Raw genomic sequence first — 17,441 nt, 5'->3', positions numbered from 1 at the left:
TTGACGGCGCGAACCTGAGCAGCGTCGCCAACATTGATGCAACGAAAAGTGCACGGGAGAGGAACAAGTGGGTCAGCAATAAACTTGACTTCGACAATCGGGCTGTACGAACATCTCAATAACGTAGTCTGCATAGCAGCTAGGACATCTGCCCAGTGTCCATGCACCTCCCACTGTTTCTTCCCAGGTATGATGTATGTGAGATAAGCTAGAGCGGAAATTGTCAGGAAGTGATGATGCGTTAGCAGTGAAATCAAAGCCGTACGAGTCTATGCACTATTGTTCAGCTGGGGTTTAGTCCCCCAGGTCGGAATCTTCAGCCGCATAATATTTGGGAGTCTGCCCCAGATTTCCTGGCGAGCCGTAAAGTTCACCGCTTTGACATTTGCCGTGCATCGCGTACAAGCATGCAACTTCACACTGTCATCATCATGCTCTCCACCTGTAAGCAAAATTCTGCATGATTGGAAAGGACCAGTCACTGCCTGGTTATGGAATGCCAGAAGTTGATCCATCATGGATACACATCCATAACAGTCGGCTCGCTGGTAATCACTGTAAACTGGAGAGTACGCCTTGGAAATCCTGGTCAGGTTTGCCTTCAAGAGTTCCATGCGGGCTTCTAAGCATCTCTCTAGATCGTCCATTGATAGTTTCTCCACCTCGCCATCCTCTCGCCGAATACCTCTAAGGAGCAAATGAGAAGGGAGGAGGCAGCATAAATACAGCGCAACCGGGAGGATGGAGATCGTATCGGTGAGCCGAGCAAGGTTCACCGCCGCGACAGCGTCCCGCATTCTGACGTTCATGTTGGAGATGTTGCACCTCCTGGACATACCCACCTCCCACACTGCAAATTCGTCGGTGTAGTATGTCTTTAGACAGTCCAAGGCTTCGTCTCGCAAATCCTCTATCTGGTACTTCTGTGCAAGCCGCACCAATGCTGCGACGTCCGAGAATTCCACCTTCGTGCCGGCGAAGAGATATCTGAGGGAAGTCATTCACTCATCTACTCCCAATCCAGTCTAAGAAAGGACACACTTTTTCCCATCATACAGGACTCGCAGCAAACACCGCAGATCACTTGGAGAATCCGACAACTGAACGAAAGAGCAATCCAGTATTTTCTCCTCGTTTTGGGACTGCGGGACCGTGAACAAGTCGTGAAAGGCTGTGGAGTGTCGTGCAATAATGCCTTGATGGACACGGAACCCGATTCCTCGTGCTATGAGGATAATATTCCCGTCATCGAACCAGAAGTCCTTGTCCTGTTGCATCCGGGCGTCTGTGCTAGGCTCATAGATACAGCCTCTAGTTACCTTGAGGAAGACAGTCGTTCCTTTGTAATAGAGGCTGAGATCATTATCGATGACCCGCTGAGAAGTCCCCCGTGGGAAACCAGACTTTGAACGATGCCGACGGCAATTCGACGCACGAATCTTTAGCGCTCAAGTCAGGCGCGAAGCAACTTGAAAGAGCTCTCTCATGGCGCGATCGATCCACCTGCAGACGATGCCCATGGCGACGTCACTGTATTTTCCAATATACAGATGTGCTCTCAACCTATCCTTCCGTCTTTCCCAGATGTCCTAGCCTGCATTCTTATGGTGTGATCAGTGTATCAAAGCCATTCTGAAAAGTGTTCAGCTGCAGGTATGATAGACATAGAAAATAATATGGATTTTCGCCAACTTCCGGCATAAAGATTTGTTTCGCAGCCTGCTTAAAGAGAACAAAAAAAGAGTGCTTTGTCTGGAGTCATGATCCGTGACAACTTGCAGAACTCCACCAATACAGTCTTATACCGGTCCTTCGGCCACCCAAATCTTGCCCGCCGTTGTATGGTACATGCATACACCTTCTCGTAGATCGGCAAGCACACAGACCTCAATAAATACTCCTAATATAAGATCACATGTATTTACAACCCAATTGCTAGAGTGAAATATGAAATCGCGGTGGATCAGTTTAAAAAATCGTTATCAGTGCTTTCCTCCGGCCACATCACATCACGTTGATGAATTTCCTGATACAGATGAGATTATGGGCGCTAATTTCTATATCAGGATATATGTGATGTGACATCTCGCCGATAAGAGCTCTGAATGCTCACTCCCCAGGTCGAAGTCCCCTTCTCATCCTGGATGGCAGCGGATGGCTTCAGAAACATTGCCAAAACATTCCAGTGTGCATAAATATGTCTGGCATTAAAATTTTCGGACTTCTGCTGTGAACTGAACAACGTACAAGCACTTTTTTACAAATTACACTCAAAATTGGTGTCTCCAAACAGATCCAGAGGCCATACAATCTCTACAACATTGGACAACATAGCTCTAGTATATTCAGATATGATTTAAAAAAATTCAAGGTGAAAAGGTGGCCAGGAAGCCAGAAAATGTGGGGTGGCCTAAGGACCCATGGTGGCCGAAGGACCGGTATAAGACTGTAGATATCGACAATAGTAAAGCACAATTAAATCGTATGCACATGGTTTAAGGAGAGAACTTGATATCCGGATAGATGGAAAGACTGGATATTTATTGCCGTTTGCAGAAGAATTGGCGGTCGCGCATTTCACGCGCGTCTTGCAGAAATACGACGCTCGATCTTCCGAGCTTCATATCTCCTCGACTGTCACTCGGACTACCTTGAACACATATATATTCTGAATCCTCTCATCGACGACATGTGCGCCCCGGTATCAGATCCGCGGTAAGTGCTGTGGGACGTGAGATCTCGAGAGGTGACCTGTATACCAACATATTGCCTGTATCTCGAAAACGATGAAATATATTTTGATCAACACTATGCTACTGTATTCCTGACGTGTATGTGGAATGCACCCCAGCAAAATCAGGACCGGAGTTCGATGTTGGAGCTGTGCCATATAGACATCCTCGTTGTCGGCTAGTCTCGCACGTCTTTGGCTCCTACACTCATGGCTCACTGCTATGCTCTCTCTGATGGCCTGTACGGTATACTTCTTAACATGTTCTGCAATCTCACCACGCCGACAATCACTCAATACAAGTGTTCATGAGGCATATAGTCGGCCGGGCGCTGTCTGACTACCAGTGGCATGGGAGAATGACTTGCGCAAAATCTTCTGGAGGGTGTGCATATGTCGGATTGGCAGTAGCTCAGGATGTCTGGGTGAGTGACATATTGTTGTGAATGTCTTATGTGGTGAAGAAACTCGGCCTTCTTACAAGAAGCTGTGGATTGTCTGCACAGTGCCAGTCCGATGTTGAAGTCCATTCCTGATTTTGTTGGGGCGCATTCCACATACACGTCAGGAATACAGTAGCATAGTGTTGATCAAAATATATTTCATCGTTTTCGAGATACAGGCAATATGTTGGTATACAGGTCACCTCTTGAGATCTCACGTCCCACAGCACTTACCGTGGATCTGATACCGGGGTGCACATGTTGTCGATGAGAGGATTCAGAATATATATGTGTTCAAGGTAGTCCGAGTGACAGTCGAGGAGATATGAAGCTCGGAAGATCGAGCGTCGTATTTCTGCAAGACGCGCGTGAAATGCGCGACCGCCAATTCTTCTGCAAATGGCAATAAAGTACAAATATTGCTAAGCATAAAGAGCAGCTGGTATAAAAGGAAATTGCAGACCCAGAAGCATGAATCGCATGCAATATTATCGAACAGGAAATCCCGAAAGAGAGATGACGAAGGGCCAAAAAAAAGGCAACGGGAAAAGGTGAAGCCAGTTGTATTATCCTATCCCGAGTGACGAGGCTCATGGAGTGCTGCAAAGCAGTCATGTAAGCGCAGCGGCAAAGCGGGGCAATAAAGTGTCGTACCTTCTGACTCTGGCCTATTGATCAATGTCGCGATTCCAATCCGGAATTGTGAGGCCGAAGAACGTCGGTAGCTCATTCCAGACAGTCCGACGAGCTATAAGGTCCCTAGATTTGATAAGCGCGAGACATTCCCTGCACAGCGAAAAACTCCGGACGAGGCTCTCCGCAAACTCGTCCGTCGACCTCAGAACATGATGCGCCTTCGCACCAACTGAGTTCATAACGCGATGCGCCGAAGCCCGCTCCAGAATAATCGAGCATCGAGAGCGATCCGAGCAGGATGGGCTAGTCGCTCCATAGATCTGCTGGTTCATGGATATGTTTCTGTTCAGCAGGTAGGTGCGAGCATCTAGACACCGTTCCAGATCCTCGGGAGATAATCGTTCGACCGTACCATCTGCACGAGTAACGCCTCTAATGAGGTAAGAAGATTCGAGTGTGCAACAAAGATACAAAGCTATGGGGAGCATGGAGAGCGTGTCGGTACGATGGGCCAGATCGACGGCCGCGATGGCGTCTGTCGGTCTGAAGCGCATGAGTGTACTGCTATAGCTGGCCTGGCTCTTGTTCAGAATGTCCTCCCAAACATCGAACTTGTCAGTAAAGCATGTCTTCAAACGCAATATTCCGTCTTCCCGAAGATCTTCAATCTGGTATTTCTGAGCTAGACCAACCAGAGCTGCTACTTCCGCTAACTCCAGCTGCTCTTCGCGTCTTTTGAGATAATATCTTCAAGGAGGCTCTTAGCATATGTCGGGAAACACATGCGCCGATGAGCCAGACTCACTTTCTTCCGTCGTAGAGAACACGAAGTAAATATCGCAAGTCTATCGGAGAATCAGACAGACAGATGACAGGGCAGCCGAATCGTTTCTCCTCGTTCTCAGGTTGTGGCACACTGAACAGATCCCTGAACACTTCGGAGTGTCGCGATACCACTCCTTGATGTACACGGAACGACGTCTCCCCTGAGACGAGAATGACATTCCCGTCTGTAAACCAAAATTCTTCATCTTCACATACATGGGGGACCTCTGGTCTTGAATCTTCATTCGAGCATCCACTCTCAACACTCTCAGCGGAGAGCATTTGGCGTGAGCACCTTCGATGATGACCGTCAGCAAGCGTCCAATGTTCAGTTCTTCCTAGGGTCGTTCGTTGGAATACTCACAATTCTACTATTGAGCGTAAGGCGTATATGCAGGGTACCGCACGTCGACGTAGCGGTTGGACTGGCTATACCTAGGCTATAAGTTTAGAGATCTCAGATCAAACGAACGGGCGCTTATATATCAATTCTCACGAATGTTCCCTCTGCATATGTGTACAGTTGCGGACAATCAAACACGGTAAATTTGATAGCGCCTGAACTAGATTTTTCTGAGACAAATGGACTTCAGATTCAGACTCAGGGAGGTCTAAAACCCCCAAAAATGCACTCAGATAGTTTTTCCCACGAGGTTTTTGGATGGCCAAATTTTTGGGCGATTTTTTTGACACTTATAGGCCACTTTGCGGTCGTACTGAGCACTATTGGCCACCCGCTAGTCACCCGCAACCTCTGATTCATTCAAACGTTGCAAATCCACCCAAAATTCACCCAACCAGCTTCTGTAAGGGTTCCTACTGCTACTTACACATTTGTTCTCACGCCACATGTTTGAGGCGTTCTCACATGTTCGCGCAGATTTCAGCTGAAACTGCCTCCGGCACGAAGCCGCTCATCATAGCTAGATTGGCAATGGTCAGAATGCTATCTAAGAGTGTTTGAGAGTAAATTTAAATGACAAATTCCATATTCTAGGTGCACTTTGTGCATTTTCTATGGCCATATTTTTGCATGTATATTTTTGATCTGTTTGTGGCATCATCCCCTACTCATTGAAAGGAGTCGATTGCATATTTTTTCGTATTTTTATCTAATTAATTATGGGGTTGGCCAAAATTTTGGGTCCAAAACAGGAAATAATAAGAATTAGTGAAATCGGCTCGTGCAAATCGAGTCTCTGAGTCATAAGCATCACATTTGTGCAGTTTCCGAAAGTTTCCGGCACTCTCCGGACTCTACATAATTGGACTAAAATAGTTACCGCGTTTGATTGTCCGCAACTGTAGTCTCCCACTGACTTAGGCAGACTGACACTCTGCTTCAACCTGCGTTCCTCAGGATATCCGTGTCTGCATATATGGAGTCTATGGTGGTTCCACCTGATGCGAAGTTTGAAATTGCGTTGTCAATGGCCTCCGACAGCCACCACCCGAGCTATGCCTCCAGATGTTTGTCAATGGCCACACCAAAACTTCGTGACGACAAAGCAATATCTATCGCGACATTGCGGAATCTTACCTTAACTTCCTAGACTTTTTTCCCGCTCGCCCCACGGCCAGCCTTACCTTTTCGCAACGTTAACTTTCCTAACTTGACGTGCTAATTACAATCCACCGGTCTCTGGAGAAAGCTCAATATGACGAGACAATGAAGTTTGTCTGTCAGGAGAAGGTGCCTTCGGAGGAATGGAAGAGTGTTACACCTCCTCCACACTCATTCATCCATCTCGTCCCTCTAGCAAGCTCTATTTCTCTCAGAAGGACGCCCTTCGCTATCAACCCACCATCACTCGAGGTGTTGTTTAACCCCGTTTTGCCTAGAGCATCAAATCTGAAGCACCTCGACCTCTCCCACACATTACTAACCACTCGGTGTCTGACAAACCTATATGTGCGTGCGGCTGCAGGATTGAATTCTGTCAAGTTTAGTCTGTCGCCTTCTCCAAGATGCTCCCGACCATCCGTTTGTCTCTGTCGCCACCATGCCGCAGCCCAGTTGTCAACTTTGCGTTTCTGCATTCCGAACGCACTCAAACCTTCTCGCTTCGGGTTCAATGGCGCTCGGTAGACCGCACATGTACCACTTTCATTCAATCAACTCTGTTCGCGAGGATCGTTTACGCGAATGCGGGTTCTGAAAACCGTATTCTTCCGAATGTCTCTTCAGAGCACTGGAGTGTCTTTCTAGCGCCGCACTCGGGGAGCGTTCCCGTCGTAACGTCGATACTACCGTTCTCCTGCTTCCTCCGGCACGCACTCTATACTGACAACATGCTACGTTTCTTTTCAGGCGATGCGTGTGTTCGCGCAGGACCAGCCCCACATGCGCCAATTACTCATGCGCGATACCGCAGATTATTTAGAGATTCCATCGTTGGTGGAAGTCACAGAACAACCGCGAGCTGTCCCCAGATTGTGTATTCAGCTGGAGGTGCTGGATATGGACCTCTCGCATTAGACCCCATTCTTCGTTGCTGAGATGATGCGGTCGTGTTACCGAGCGCAGAGAGGTTTCTCCACCTCCGAAAGTGCGCAGCAGTATGCAAGACCGGGGCGCTGAGTGTGCATGCCCCATTACCTATTGGCGGAACACTATCTATATCGGTGAAGTTTTCGCGACGATAAACCTTCACCCTATTTTTTAACCTTAACCGGTATTTAGAAATTAACCTCTGCCTTGAAGGCCCTGCATCCGCCTGACCTGGAATGTCTTTGGATATCTAGGATAATCGAACAAGCTGACGTCAATGAGTTGCGCACAACTGTGCAATGAACGTCCGCGAGTGTTAATGCTGCGAAGTCCGGGGTTCCCGGAGCCATGTCCACCACGGAGGAAATCGCGGTTTTTTGTGCGGTGGCGGGAAGACTGCTGCACCCGTCAGACACGATGTCCTTAGATGATCGGCGCAACGAGATTCTGTCAGCTCGTTGATCCATTTATGCGGCTGGAGTATGCTTTCTTCAATTCTGACATACTCCAAATCTTGATACATGTGGCCGTTGTTGATACTTCGAACGAATTCATTACACTCTTGACCGTTCGTATGGCGAGCAGCTCCGTAAGGATATAGGGTATCTGTGTATGACATTACACCAGGCTAAGGTACTTTACACGACGCGGTCCAATACATACGAACAAGTGATAAAATCGTGCAGTTGACTGTAAATAAACACGCCGCAATGAGCGGTCCTTCCACATCGCTTCCCCTTTTCCTATCCCTTGACACCCCACCCCAGCAGCTCGAACACTATGGGGATGCCCCCACACGACATCAGAGCTATGCCGCAATACACGAACACTTTCGTCAGCACTAAGATCCAACGCCCTCATCAGCGCTTGATCTCACAGCACTAACATGCGCACTTACCATCAGCGTCGTAGTGCTTGACCACCGCGTCGACCTTTCCGCCAGACTCCTCCAACTCTAACCCCGTCTTGTCTTTCGAATCTATCCCCTTCTCCGATATTTTCACGCGCGCATTCCGGAGCTTCACTGCGCTCTTACTGTGCCCGTATGCGTTCCCGTACCTCCGCCCGCTCGCGCCACCTTCGTCGTGCTGCAGCTCCATCATGTGCGGGAGGTCGATGACGGACGGGATCGGGCGTAGACCCTTCTCGGGCGGCATCGTCGTGTAGTCCGTCGCGGGCGTGTAGAAGCGCCGGTGGGGAAGCGTGAACAAGTGCGAGAGCAGCCGGAATATCGGCGGCAAGATCATGTGAAATAGCGCCTTCGCGAAGATGCGCCAGGCGAAGATGGTCAGGATGCCTGAAAGTGCATGTCAGTACGATGTTGGGAAATTCTGAGCGAAGCAGGCATGTACCAGTGACCAGCTTGAGGGCCGCGATCGCGAACCATGTCGTGACGTCCAACCAGGTTGCCCATGAGCTCCCCCGCATGACGATCTTGAAGAAGTCCCCATCGAAGCCGTTGTGGCGCATCCACCAGCGCACGAGGATCTCACCCATGACCACGGAGATGAACGCGATCGCGTCTTCGAAGCACGGGCAGTCGTCCACGGGCTGCGGGTGCCAGTGCACGAGCAGCAGGCACAGCGGGATCGTCACGCAGGGAACTGTGAACGTAGCAGTCAGTGTTGCCGCAGAAATCGAGAATCACAAAATTCACCAGGCCAGCCGTTATTCGTGATCAGTGCGTCAAGGTGCGCACCGAAAACTACATCGATGCCATATACGAACACGCCCATGATGACGCCGACGGTGCAGTCCGTGAACGAATGCATGCCCGTATAAAGCCGGCCATACACGATAGAGAAGACGTAGACGAGCAGCACAAAGGAAAGCACATAATACGTCATCGAGGACACGACGGTCTCCTCTGCCTGCGTCAGTATGTCTGCGATAACTTCAGTCGCATTTTGTGTTAGTTCTGCGCCATTCACGAATGCCGGGCTCGAGGGAAGTACAGGCGTAACGTAGAGCTCGCGCAGCACAGAGAAAAACATGAGCGCAATGGATACGCTGTTTGTGCAATGCGTCGAGGGAAACCCGTATTCCAGATGGTGATTGCCGAGCACTGTAACATCAGCAGGTCAGATCGTCCCACCGAAACTCCATGAAATCCAACACTACGACCGACCAACGCAAAAAAGTGAACTTACTGAGTCGCGTCACTGGCGGTGCGTATGGCCTCGGGGAGCACATGAGATCTTTGATGAAGGACGTGGTGTAGACACCAAGAGCCAGCACCATGATCAACCTGAAAAAATATTTCAAGTATAACTAATCAGTAAGGCACTCGGGAAGAAGCAGCACGCAGGAACAAGATGCAGCTTTTGGGAGGATCGTTCCGCGCGGTCTCATGCCTAACGCGCTGGTGACCGATAATGATGGGTTTTGTGCTCAGATACCGTCCTAACGGACATCCCAAACCAGAAAAACAAAGCGATGTTCGCGAGAAGTCAAAAAGGCGAGAGAGCGAACTTCTGACTTTCCAACAAATGACAACCATGTCATCAACTGGAACATCAACAGAAGAACAGAACGACAGAGTGGTGCTGGCCACACACTCCGCTAGCCGGAGAGCTCAGTGGATATTAATGCTTGCCGGAAAATCTACCGGCCAGAAGATGCAACCAGGATAGCGAATGACTAGACAGCCGACGAGGTTTTGCGGCTATGTCTTTTCCTCCAACGAGTTGAGTGAGGGTCATAAATAGAGCCAGACGCACCGTCTCCCGAAGTCCATATGCCCAAAGAAAAACAAGGCAGGGATCATAATCATGAAGAACGTATGCGTGCCGAGCGAAGACGTGTAGACAAAATACACATCGAGTATAGGATGTCGAACATATTCCTGCCGTTCAAGTATACCGTCAGCAGCACAGCGAGTGCACAGAAAATGACAACGCACTTGCATCTTGCTCAACACCCGGGTCTCCCACTGCACGGTGTTGTTCAGCGATTTGCGGATCGCGTTCCGCCAGGTGCTAAGCGTTCTTTCGTAGACATCCTCCGGCAGTCGCCCCGCAGCCCCCTGCACCAGAAGTGGTTCGGTCTCTCCGGCGGGCTCGTTCTCTGGGCGTGCCTTCTCATTCCAGAGGGTGTTTGCGCCATGATGATGTGAATCGTTTGACGTGTGCTCTGTCAACGGGGATTTCTCATTCAGCGTGATGTCCTCCGCTGTCTCCGCTGTGTTCGTGACCGCCATCAAGAAAAGTAGAGCACAATTTTTGACAGCGCGGATAAGACAGGCGAGTGGGGGTGTGGAGACAGGGGTGAAGTGGAGGCCGTTGTGATGGCACCGGTGATGCGAGGTAGGATGACCAAATCAAATGACAGTTTCAGCTATTACCGTACCACATTTCACGCTCGACGCTTAGGCTTCCATCAACCTTTCAAACCCTCAATTATGATAAGAATGTGCATTGGAATAAGATGCACATCGTACTGTAAGTAGACAGGGGGGATCTACACCAAACGCGTCCCTATAATAATTGGCGGACCATAAACAACCACGCACCGCTATGGATCTGCAGCAACACTGCCATCGTGCATTACAGAAACGACTCAACATAAATTCGGAGCGTTCGGAAAGCGAAGTGACTGTATTGGACTTTGTCGCTCGACGCTATGATTAAATTGAGAAGAGATCACCGAACAAATTATCTGCGGAGAAAACAATCAGCAAACGAGTTCATACGAGGAGCTGCGATGAAGTGACGCCTCAGAAAAAAAAGTTGTCCTTCACGAGTGAATCGGACATATGCTTGTAAAATTTATAGTAGAATCATCGGCGAAGGAATGGAGGAAGGGAATACCCACCTCAACTTCAATACGCACCCAAACTCAGGTGAAATGCGCCCTACAGCGGAGTGCGTCAGTGTAACAGTTGGCGCCGTTACGTGGTGAATGATTGTAATTTCTTCAGGGAATGGTGCACGCTACCACAGGGCACATGCAAGCATCGGCTTGTTGCCCGCAAACGCGTCTCGTCAGAAGGATCATACAGATACACGCACTCATCTGCCCAAATTTTCGACATATGAAGCAATCGCCACGAAAGGGGCACATCGCTGAATAAGAAAGAGTAGTTAGCAATGAGAAGTACGAAGAAGAAAAGTAAAAAGTGGAAAGTAGATGCTCCGTTGGTGATGCATGTTAGTGAGTACGGCTCAGGAAATCGCCACTCGTATGTATGGTTAACTATCTTCACAGCAAAGAAAATGATGAGATCGTACACTTACTTACATTCAGACAAATCTGCATGCTAAGCACTCCGTGCTTTTGCGTCGTGGATTCCAGAGAGGAGGATCATGCGATTATAACTCCGCTGCAATTCCCTGCAAGCCGTAAGGCGGAGTTCAGCGGAGTTTGCCAGCTGTACAGTTAAGAAGACGCCCAGCTCAAGCCCCAACTGCCGACTTTCGCTGGACTTCCAAGCACCATATTCAACGGTGAGTTCACTTTGTCTTTCTACTGATAGAATGCTTTCTGTGTTTCTATGATGAATCTCACTATTCAGTTCTGCTTCCGAACGGAGACGATCTCCTTGGGGATAACTTCTATACCAAAACTCTCAATCCTGACTCTTCCCTCACTTCTTTGCGTCCCCGTTTTCGTCACGATACGATTGCTGATGATCGCACTAGTTTATAGGCGGTCTGATGGAGTGCCCGTGTCCGCGTTAAAATACAGGTGAGTTGGGAGTTGTTACTACTGTCTGGGACGAAAACAAGTTCATCCATTCTTTGAATGTCTTTTCGCACATCCCGGTCTGGCCCTCTTCGTGCCGCTTGTCAGTGCGCAGGGTGTGCCTGCGTTCATCGTCTTGGTGTACGTGGGCCGGGCAGGTTGGGATCCATGTGCGGAAGGAAAATGAAAATATCGGCTTCTCTGATTCCTTTCCACGATATTGCACCCCCCTTCCCCAGTTGACTGATCATCATCTACAGGTGAACCTTCTTCACTCGGCTGATGTATCTATCCCCATATGATGGAATGGATAGTTGGAGCACTAGAGATTTGCCTTTAGGAAGGTCTTGCTCTGCTTGTAATATATCTGAGTGGATACACCTCGGTATGTTCATTCGGCCTATGTATGAGTTGGGATTACGCATGGAGTTCGGAGTAGGTGCATGCTCTTAGATCTTTACGATCATTCGTTCAAGAAGGATCTTTCATAGCTTTGGGAGGGGTTGTTGAAGCGGAACGTTGTTGTGAGCGGGCACACCGCTCCGATGATAGGTCATTCTGCATCTGTTTACGACTCTCCAATCCGCGCCCGTTACCCTTCTTTCCCAATCTCGCCCATTGGCCTGCTCAATCTGGGCATAAAGACCGACGCCGCTCAAGGCTATGAGTGCTGGAGAGGAAGTGCGGCGTTCTCGCCGCGCAGGCGCTCCTAGACCAGGTCGGAGAGCCCTTAAGGCAGTGTTTTTCTATTCACGGGGACCAATGATAATACATCTTCGGTGACAGACGTGGCACGTATAGTAGGAACAATGCCGAACAGGTATCAAATTGGAAGGTATGCAATGTCGGGAGTTCGGATGCGAGCGATGTGGGTATGTGTGCAGAATTACATCAAGTAGGGCCTCGACGATATCACCAACCGCCAATTCTGATGATTGGCGGTCGAAGCAGCATGCTTATTCCTCTTCCGCTCCTTTTGAATTTTCTGCAGTTTTCTGCCTCCTTCCAGAATACCTCCCACAGCAGTCCCGACCACGGTCTTTGCCGTACTGAGGATCAAGCCGTTATCGTCAGTGTCGCTGTCGCTGTCCCCATCGGAGTTGAGCATCTGCTCCCCATCAGTCTTGAGCATGTCTACTGGGAGCGTATCAGCTCCTGAGTAGACATATCGGCCCTGGGCCAGCACAACCAGCATGCGGCGAGGGTAAAAGAAATGCTGTGCAGAATGAGAATGAGTGACAAGCAAAAAAATCGAAAGTAGACATACGCGATTCCAATGATCAAGAACCTCGCCGACAGGACCAGTTCGCCGGCTCTTCATATGGGCTTCCACACCCTTCTTCACTAGAAATTCTGGCCATTGAAGCGCGATAAAATGATGATCCCTGGACACAAGACATTATAGTCACTCACCAATTGGAGATAGCGAACCCAGAGGCATCCTGAGACTCATCGCTGCTGGCACCATACCTGCCACGAGCCGGTTTACGGGCGATGATTTCGCTACAGCCTTCACGTCGTCGAGAAAATGTGTCCAATCTTCTTGGTTCACATCGTGCGTAACAAAGAGGTGGGGATCGCAGGAGGAAAACGGTGGTACGTGTGGGAATCCTTTCTCGAGCTTGCTGCTATATCCGAACAGTGCCGTCGTTTCAAACGGCGTGTAAGGAAGATACGCCGGCGGCGTCCGATAGAAGGACTGTGGAGGAGGACTAAATAGTTGCGAAACGCTCGCGCTGGGCGAGAAGCCTCGCAACTTGCTGGATCCGGAGATGCTTGATGTATCGCCTGTCTCGGACGAAGAAGGGGCGTACGCCGAGCTCGCGATGCATACGGTACTAGAGCCGTCCAGAGAATCTGTTGTGCTTAGGGAACTTTGAGCGGAGGTCTGTCTGGTAACAGAGGCGTATTGGTATGATGTCGAGAATGAAGAGCTGCTGGGCTGGGGGTACGCAGAACTAGATTGCGACGAGCCTTCATCGAAGTGTGTAAAATGGTAAAAACCGTACGTGGTGACATTGCTGGGCGATGCTTGGATAGAATCATTGTACGATGGTGGGGGTGGTCCTGCCGGTTCGTTGTCGTGCCCCCAGATTATGGGCTGAGGAGCAAGTGCCGCATGGCCGCCAGAAGACGGCACCACTTTCTCGGGAGAGTATTCCGCGGCCGGGCTTCGATCGAGTATCATGGTTAGCTCAGACTTTGTTCAGAGAGATGCAAAGGAACTGACCCAGATGGCTACGCATTTATACATCCCGGGTGTGAAATGGGGTAGCGCCTATCGCCTTCGGCGCTCGCCTGTGTTCAACGCCCGAGCACCGCCCGAGCCACGGGTACCGTATGTTGATGCATATCACCGGCGCACCGTTGCTAACTTCGCGTCAATGATAGTCACCTAGAACTCTTGCTCAGGGATCGCATGCGGCGCGGAATGAGTTGGGACGTTTGAAAGACACAGATACAGTATGTCTCATCCGTACTGAACATTCTTTGTAGAAGATGTATTACCCGTTACCTATAGCGCCGCGTTTTATGGATCATGGTCATCCAGAGGGAACCTAGGCCGACGTGACATGAGTGTAAGCATGATACAGTGCCGGAGAACGTACTCGGGTATGGGTAGACGATGAAGTATGTATACATAGGATTAATTACAACTGAAGACATGTGGATAATAAGGTAATAACGGATGTCGCTACTTAGCTGGCGTTTGGAGGATATTGATTGATGCACGGCTTTTATAAGAGCGTTCAAGTTCGCACGCACTGGCAACAGGCAACGAACATCTTACGCAACCATGTCAGGGCTCCAGTGCCGATTTCTCCGTAAATGCGGGTGAAGATTATCATACAGTACCTCAACGAAAGTACAAGGACAAGATGTCGAAACTGCGAAGACATTAGTCCGCCCAGACATACACGCCAGTGCAAGTCACTACCTACTGCTCAATAACCTCTGTTCCTGCTCTAAACACCTCGACTTGGAGGAACCATAGGGCTTGACCGCCCCGAGTCTGTCGCACCGTTACCATTTCTGGTGCTCGGCCCGGCGACTTGCTCAGCTAGCTTGACCAGCTCCTGGTCCTGAACAGACTTGACATCCACTGCCTCCTTGATGAGAGACATGGTGCTTTCCAAACTTCTCCGGCGGGTACTCGGGCTGGTCATCGTTGTGCCCAAACTTGCCTGTCGGCCATGGCCGCGTCTGAACGGTGTAACAGGTATTGAGGACGTCGGGGACGTCGGAGACGAGGGAGAAGAAGCTGCAGCCGCTGTGTTGATGGATGGAGTGACTGCCCCTCTGACAATCGCTTGCTCGAGCGCTGCCGCGACGCCATTGGCGGATGGCGGAGATTCCGCGCCCTCTGCCGGGGTCGACGGTCCGGAAGACAATATTGCCTTGCCTTCTTGTGAATCTGCATCGAATAGCTCGGGAGGAAGGCGCTCGTTCTCGATATCGGACTTTCGGCTGCGGTTATACGTCAATCAAGGGTAACCAAATATTCGTGCAGACGACGTACGCATCCTCGAAACCAGAGATGGCATCCTTGATGCCTTCCGCGCCCAACGCCAATGTGCCGTACGGCAATCTCGCTGAACCTGATACGCTTTTGAGTTCAGATACTCTCTCAGACTCCTCACTGTGAACGACCGTCAGTGGGAGTATGATCCAGTGCAGACAGTGGACAAACCGAAGCAATGCAAATACGCGGGCTATGCGACCAACAGCGAGGATCTTGTTTTTGATGACTTTGCGCCGCTCGAGCGACTCGTCGGTATGTGCTGCAGGAGAGATCGTCTCTTCGTCTGAACTTTCTTCCAGCTCTTCCTTGGTGCAGCAGTTGAGCATGGCGAGGAGCATGTCGGTGACTTGCAGCACAATTTCGGATCAACGATTTCGAAATAGCTCGCGTGAACACTCACTCTTCTCTCCGACGAATGGTAGACTCCATGTGAACGCGTCCATGAAGTTAGGTAACCAGTATGGATGAGGCGTTGCGTTGAACTGCCGAATATTCAGCACGTTACTTTCATACTTCAGGATGGCGGCCTTGTTATTGTAGACGTCAAGGTAGTTAGGTGCAGAGAATAGGGTCATGACAGACGGGAAACCGGTCGTCCGCGTCTTGCGGTACATCCGGTAGCTGATAACTACGATGAGGGGGCAGTCAGAATCCAACAATAAATAGGACAAACCCCGCATCCTGTGCCTCATGGGCGCGAATGATGGACAGAAGTTTGTTGCGCTCGAGGAATTGGCATGCCGCTTGATAACTATCGGACATTCACCGTCAATTTCTTGAGGGGGTGAAAATAAATCCGTTACTAACGTGAAGAAATAAGAACAGCCTCGCACATGATTGTGCACAAAACTGTCTGGAATTTTCTCCTGGCCAAAGTCTTCCACCGGATCAGACCAGAGAATGTCGCACATGAGACCTTGCGTCGGTGGCTCTCGGAATCGGTCAATCTGCTGGGACGTTCACATGAGTTATAACGTGTGATGAGGACGTCACGAACGCTGCGGATATCGTCCAAGGTCTGCAATTCCGGTGACAGGCCGCCGTGAATGCAGAAGAATTGCTTGTTCATGATCGCTGCCAGCGGGAGCGCGCAGAATGACTGCATAGTTGCATCGTAGATGCGATCCGAGTACTTGCGCTTGCCTATGTCATGTACATTAAATTGACTGGCTTGCTCGACGGCCGTATGGAAGACACGCACATTCCAGCTTGAAGGTGAAGTAATCTGTCAGATGTCGACATTCGTGATTGCCGCGGAGGAGGAAAAGGGTATCAGGGTACCACATCTTCAGGGACCAGAGATACAAGACACACTGCCGAATCGTGTTAGACCGTCATCATTTGATTTTATGAAGGGGTCACCTCGATGCTGAAGTAACCTCTGTCCACATAGTCCCCCAAGAAAAGGTATCGCGTATTTGCAGGACTGCCGCCTATTTCGAAGAGTTTCATCAAGTCATACTAGAGGATGGTTTTCTGTCAGCGACGAAGGCAGAATGTGACGACATTTCCAGGGAAACTCACATATTGACCATGTATATCACCACAAACTACGTGGTATATGCAGATACACGAATAGAGCCATATCGGTTGAGATTGCGCCATTAAGACAAAAAGTGGGAGCCCTCACCTGTAACGGGCGCATCGACATACAGCAGATTGGGTTCGGCCCGCAACAACTCCGTTCCCTTCTCCAACACATAAAGCGCATGTTCTTCGGATACCCGCCCCTCGCGATAGAAATGGTTCTTCAGAAACGCGATGTCCGGCTTCGTTGGGTCTTCACGGGAGAAGAATTGCGCATCCGTTGGTATTGACATAGCAGGCGCTTGTACCTGCAACATCATGAGCGAGCTATTCCAATATGATCAGACGATAGACAGGTAAAGCGCACCTCTTTCACTACCCGCTCTTGTGTGCTAATCATGAAGCCGTTGTCGAGCTGGTGCTGGGTGAAGTCAATCTCGGGGACCGGCCCCTTGTATTGAATTTGCCCAATGGCCTTTTCAATCTGGCCTCGGGTGCCGCTCATGGTCGTGAGTGTTGCTGCTGTTGGTCAGAGGGGCAGATAGCAAGAGGTGACAAGGGCAGTACAAGTGCACTGCGGCG

General features: G+C 49.9%; 6 protein-coding genes across 6 annotated transcripts; 1 reads left to right on the top strand and 5 right to left on the bottom strand.

Annotated features, from left to right (window-relative positions):
• Positions 1-269: 269 nt before the first annotated feature.
• On the bottom strand, positions 270-1,277 carry SCP_1501810 (hypothetical protein; the record flags this gene model as incomplete). The annotated part of the gene is made up of 2 exons (XM_027764285.1): positions 270-987; positions 1,042-1,277. The coding sequence occupies 2 exons, from the start codon at positions 1,275-1,277 to the stop codon at positions 270-272; spliced, it is 954 nt and encodes a 317-aa protein (XP_027620086.1).
• Positions 1,278-3,842: 2,565 nt separating this feature from the next.
• Positions 3,843-4,917, bottom strand: SCP_1501800 (hypothetical protein; the record flags this gene model as incomplete). The annotated part of the gene is made up of 2 exons (XM_027764284.1): positions 3,843-4,557; positions 4,616-4,917. 2 exons carry the CDS (start codon positions 4,915-4,917, stop codon positions 3,843-3,845), a joined length of 1,017 nt encoding a protein of 338 aa, XP_027620085.1.
• Positions 4,918-6,949: 2,032 nt separating this feature from the next.
• Positions 6,950-7,114, top strand: SCP_1501790 (hypothetical protein; the record flags this gene model as incomplete). Its single annotated transcript, XM_027764283.1, has 1 exon — positions 6,950-7,114. The coding sequence occupies one exon, from the start codon at positions 6,950-6,952 to the stop codon at positions 7,112-7,114; it is 165 nt and encodes a 54-aa protein (XP_027620084.1).
• A 755-nt stretch (positions 7,115-7,869) lies between these two features.
• On the bottom strand, positions 7,870-10,325 carry SCP_1501780 (Dihydrosphingosine 1-phosphate phosphatase; the record flags this gene model as incomplete). The annotated part of the gene is made up of 7 exons (XM_027764282.1): positions 7,870-7,967; positions 8,025-8,423; positions 8,479-8,730; positions 8,784-9,191; positions 9,277-9,374; positions 9,847-9,971; positions 10,029-10,325. The coding sequence occupies 7 exons, from the start codon at positions 10,323-10,325 to the stop codon at positions 7,870-7,872; spliced, it is 1,677 nt and encodes a 558-aa protein (XP_027620083.1).
• A 2,370-nt stretch (positions 10,326-12,695) lies between these two features.
• SCP_1501770 (predicted protein) lies at positions 12,696-14,161 on the bottom strand (the record flags this gene model as incomplete). The annotated part of the gene is made up of 5 exons (XM_027764281.1): positions 12,696-13,025; positions 13,077-13,162; positions 13,223-13,980; positions 14,040-14,047; positions 14,147-14,161. The coding sequence occupies 5 exons, from the start codon at positions 14,159-14,161 to the stop codon at positions 12,696-12,698; spliced, it is 1,197 nt and encodes a 398-aa protein (XP_027620082.1).
• A 614-nt stretch (positions 14,162-14,775) lies between these two features.
• Positions 14,776-17,364, bottom strand: SCP_1501760 (Serine/threonine-protein phosphatase 2B catalytic subunit A1; the record flags this gene model as incomplete). The annotated part of the gene is made up of 12 exons (XM_027764280.1): positions 14,776-15,277; positions 15,330-15,449; positions 15,501-15,678; positions 15,733-15,953; positions 16,006-16,083; positions 16,140-16,279; positions 16,330-16,475; positions 16,534-16,645; positions 16,695-16,793; positions 16,857-16,882; positions 16,963-17,167; positions 17,227-17,364. 12 exons carry the CDS (start codon positions 17,362-17,364, stop codon positions 14,776-14,778), a joined length of 1,965 nt encoding a protein of 654 aa, XP_027620081.1.
• Positions 17,365-17,441: the final 77 nt, after the last annotated feature.

The sequence above is a fragment of the Sparassis crispa genome, assembly GCF_003851025.1.
Source record: "Sparassis crispa DNA, contig_000014F, whole genome shotgun sequence".
Classification (NCBI taxonomy): domain Eukaryota; kingdom Fungi; phylum Basidiomycota; class Agaricomycetes; order Polyporales; family Sparassidaceae; genus Sparassis; species Sparassis crispa.
This window is presented reverse-complemented; position numbering and strand designations above follow the sequence as displayed.